A 4511-nucleotide genomic window follows, 5' to 3' on the forward strand; every position below is an offset into this window, starting at 1 on the left:
TGTTTGCTCTTCAGCGCTTACTGGGGAGGACAGGGCTAGAGCAAACATGGGGCAATGGGTCTTCCCTTTGCTGGGTGGTTGTTAATGGACCCCAGCAATGCCACCTGAATTCCTACTGCAGTGCTGGGAAGAGCAGCCTGGTGTGGGGTTACCCACCACCAATCGTTAGAGCCTAGGCCACTTTGTTCACCAAATGCACTCTCCCTTTCCTCATCATTTTTTTCCCCCTAAGAAATATTAATTCATGCAGCAATTACACCTTTTTGTTCCCCAAAGCTCAGCAATAAGGGCTCAAAACAACTGCAAGTGGTTTCAGTATTGATCAGTCTTGACCTCCTGGGCCCCCACCGGTCAGATCAGGCAAAGCAATGGCATTGGAGCCTCACAAAATGAAAGGAGCTGTAAGAGTCTTCTGTGTCAGTGACATGACAAAGATCTTCACATGCTGACAGCAAAGGCTGCTCCGCATGGGAACGTGAGATGAAATGAAGCAGGGAAGGAATGTACAGTCCAGGGAGAGATGGAAAAGGATTCAGAGAAATAGGCTGCTCCCTGCCAAGCAGGGTAAGAGAAGTGCTGCCATTGATGAGTCCACTCCTGTGACACCAGCAGGTGAAGCTTTTCAGAGCCTGTTGTGACTGTGACCTGGGCAGGATGGGATTAGCAGTGTAATACAACCTCTCTAGGGTGGCAGAAAGGACAAGATCAATATAGCTAGTGGATTAGGCCTAGAATAGAAGTGTGTGAAGCCTGCAGCCTGTTCAGCTTGGCTTTCTACTTCCAAATCAGCAAGCATGCCTAGAACGAGAAGGTTATTAGCAGATCTATGCTTGCTAAAGGCTGGCACTGCTCCTGACAGAGGGGAGCACACCAGTTCCTTTGGAAAAGCGCTGGTTAGAGCTGGATGGGGCCAGGAGTAGGTGTGGACACACATCCAGCAGCTTCCTGAAACAAACCTATGTGCTCGTGCCTGGGCTGCAGAACTTGATTACAGATTATAAAGAGCTTGTTGTGTTTCTGCTGGCTAAAGGCACCAGAGAGCAAAGCAGGATATTTAGGGTGCTCATTTCCATATCACTGAAGCAATGCAAGGCTTGGCTGGCTTTTATATCTGGAGAGATTTTCTGTGGAGTCCCTGATCACACGGGCTTACACAGGTTCACCTACAAATAGTTCCCTCTTACCAACTCACTTCCATGGCCTGAACATGCCTTTCAGCTCTACCCAGACAGCCTCAATCCCAGCATCACTCTTGTTTCATTAAGCCCCTCTGATGCACAGCCCTGCACGCCTGCCAGATCAAATTATAAATACTGGGAATTTCAATGAGACTGGAACTATATTTGGAAAGGCTCAGCGTAAGCAGCAGCATGGGAGCTCCCCGTTCCTTTGGTGTTTGTAGGTCATGTCAGATGTGATGTAATCAGAGCAGCAAGGCTTTCACTTGGCTTCAGGAGTTTCTTCATGCTGCTAGAGAAATGGAAATGTTGCTAGAGAAATGGAAATGTTGTCTATACGTGGGTCTGTTTCAAACCTGAACCAGTTAGAGGCACAGCCCATACTCAGGACCTAACGCACCTGCACGAACAGCACGTGAAGGTGGTTCAGTCTAGATGAGGCCTGACGTCTGGCAGTGACATCTACCACTGCAGTTCCTTGTTTCTCTGTACGACACACAGAGCTCTGCTGCATCCCTAAGTAGAACAAATAAAAGGTCCTGGGAAAGGAGTTGGCATTAATACTCTTGTTTCATAGATGGGGGAACTGAATAGACTAGAGTCAGAACTCAGTTAAAGGGCATTCTGCCACCTTGGCTCATGCTCTCTCCACCAGATCTTGGTCTGCAAGTTGCTGCTAGAAGGGAATCAAAACTGATTTGCTGTGACACATCCAAATCCTATAATGGTTTGGGAACAAGCACTGAAGAAACAAAATCCAGATGACTACTGAGGGAGCAGGAGGTTGACTAGGTGAGCCTGGTTGAGCCACCTTCCTATGCTCTGCCCAAACAGCTCACAGCTTTGTGCTTAAACTAGTTCCACAAATTTGTTGCTCAGTCCAGCAGCGTTTGCTAGAGATAAGGACTGCAGATCTGCTCTGGGAGAGCAGCTAGAAAAGGAGGTCAGGAGCAGCCTGCTTCTGTACTTTGCTTCTTTCTTTTCCCTACTTGTACAGAGTTTTTCAGAGATACTTGTGCAATTACAGGTAAAAGAAGCCACTCCAACAATCTGTTGTGCCAGTTCAGGTTTCAGATACCTTTCCTATACTGACCACATTTCAATGCAAGTTTAGCTTGGTGCATGCAACCATTTTTGGCTGAGCTGGTAATGGTTTCTGAGGCCCTTGTCACAAAAAAACCAACAAAAAACCCCCAACCCACAAAAAAACCCCCAAACAAACAAAAAAAGGCTTATAAGTAAGATGTGACCAAAAACTCAGAATAAGCTGAGGGACCTGGAAATAGCATCCATATTGAAGCAAGACAACAAGAGGCACAGGCCAGACACTGAATCACACCACTGAGACAGGACAACCCCAAAGGACAGAAAAGTGACCGCAGAGGAGCCTGAGGTGGTAAAAAACTGCAGGGAGATGAAAGGGCAAGGAAAAGTTCAGCTGCAGGTTTCATTTGCATTGCAAATAGAGGTGAATTATGCAGATGAAACCACGGACAGAACATTCATATAAACAATTGCCTAATGCCTGCAGGGTCACAGATGTGTAATGTGACATACCTTCAGGTAACTTCCCTTCTGAATGCAGGTACCTGTAAATAAAGAGAGAAGTGGGGGTAAACACTCAGTGAAGTTCCTCAAATCCTGACTTTACAGGTATAAACTCTGTGCTAAATCAACCTTTTCCTCTTAAACACACACACATTTACAATGGCTGATCTTACACCAAAGTTCAGGAGCCCACACGGGATGCCCAGTCAGGCAGTGATGAGCCTCATTCCCCACGTGACTCTGCCATCCCTTCCCTCAGCCTGGCTGCTGGGACACAGCACAAATAAACTCCATACATCCAACTTGCTCTCAAACTTCTCACGTTGCATTAAGGGAAACTCCAAGAGGTTGCCAAAGGCTATTCACCTCCAGAGCACTGGCTCTTTAAAATCTTGTGTTTGCTGACCAGGGATATTGCCTCAGTGGCAGCTCCTGTTTGGGGACCAGCTTCTTTCTTTTTAACTGTATTCTGGACATCTCAGAAGCTGCTCTGACTTTTTGACTTTGATCCCTTCCTGACTTTGCCCTGGGAAGTCTCTGTAGCAAAAATGTGTCCCTTGGAAACAGAATGAGGGGACCAGAGCAGGAGATGTGAACAGTGATGGTACTTCCATCAAGAAGTGTAAGCAAATGATCCTGATATGGTAAAGGCATCAAAGGGCATTAGCTTCAATTCCTGTTTAATTCTCTTGTTTTTTCCTGCTCTGGCCTGTGGTTCACGGCTTCAGAGCACACATGCTCACATCGCTATTTGCATCACCTCCAGATTTGGCCCATCGCAGGAGGAAAGGTCTCCAGCAGATGGCACTCAGAGTTGTCCCACACCCAGGCTTGCTCTTCCACAAGAAAAAAAAAAATCCAAACAATGGAACATTTGCCAAAAGGAGAAAGGAAATAAAAAAAGGAAAGTTATTTAACCCTGTGTAATATTTAAAGAGATTGTTATCATCATATAGTGGTGTATTCAAGGAAGGACAATGTGACAGTTCATGTGTAAATCAACCAGGATAAAACATACATTATATGTAAACTGTTCTGTTTCTCCAGTCACTTTCAAACTAGGATTAGCTCTGGCTATTGGTTAAGTTCAAGGAAAAGGATTAGCTACACAGGCGTAGACAAAATAGGAAGCACGGAGTAATGAATACCCAAAGCAATTCAAAGCAAAAGTCAAGCCAGAAATGCAGGTCATGGCAGAACTCAAACAGCAACCAGAAGACATATGCCTTAAATAGGTTCTCCTGCCAACGCTCTCCTCTTCTCCAGAGCCAAAGATCTGCAAGCAACACCATTTTCTACTAAAGGATGGCTTTGTAATACTGACTTGGCCACCTTCTACCCCACTACTCAAGTCCTACTGTTCTGACAAAGATTGTTACATGTCACCTTGTAAACATTGCCAGCAATTTTGGGGGGCTGGTGGTGGCTTAAGTATCTCCATTAACGTCTGCTCTGCTCTTCTGCCAGAAGTTTTTTCCCCCCACAATGAGAATCTGGCCACCCAAAGAAGTGATTCAGCACTTGGTAAAGCTAGCAGGGTGGGAATTTTTTAAAACAAGCTTGGAGAGATAATGCAGTGAGTGGCTGTGAAACCTGGCTAACTATCCAAAGTCCCAGGGTCTGCTCTGGGTGAGCTGCTCTGCCACAGAGGGACCTTCGAAGCCCTAACTGACAGCAAATTAAAGGATGTGAAGAGCTGCTCCAAGAGTGAACTAATAATAACCATTCCTGGCCACTAGAAACAGAAGCAAGGAGAGATCCAGTTCATATGGCAACGTTTCAGCA

At 45.9% G+C, this 4511-nt stretch overlaps 1 protein-coding gene across 1 annotated transcript in view; it reads right to left on the bottom strand.

Moving 5' to 3' along the window:
* The window catches only part of PIGL (phosphatidylinositol glycan anchor biosynthesis class L), a gene marked incomplete at its 5' end in the record, with an annotated part of 56511 nt that overhangs the window by 4082 nt on the left and 47918 nt on the right, over window positions 1-4511 (bottom strand). The window contains one exon of the mRNA XM_010178385.1: window positions 2736-2767. Within this exon, the coding sequence (XP_010176687.1) occupies window positions 2736-2767 (32 nt within the window). The remainder of the gene's footprint in view (window positions 1-2735; window positions 2768-4511) is intronic.

Source organism: Antrostomus carolinensis, unplaced genomic scaffold (genome assembly GCF_000700745.2).
Source record: "Antrostomus carolinensis isolate BGI_N321 unplaced genomic scaffold, ASM70074v2 scaffold28951, whole genome shotgun sequence".
NCBI classification, from domain to species: Eukaryota; Metazoa; Chordata; class Aves; order Caprimulgiformes; family Caprimulgidae; genus Antrostomus; species Antrostomus carolinensis.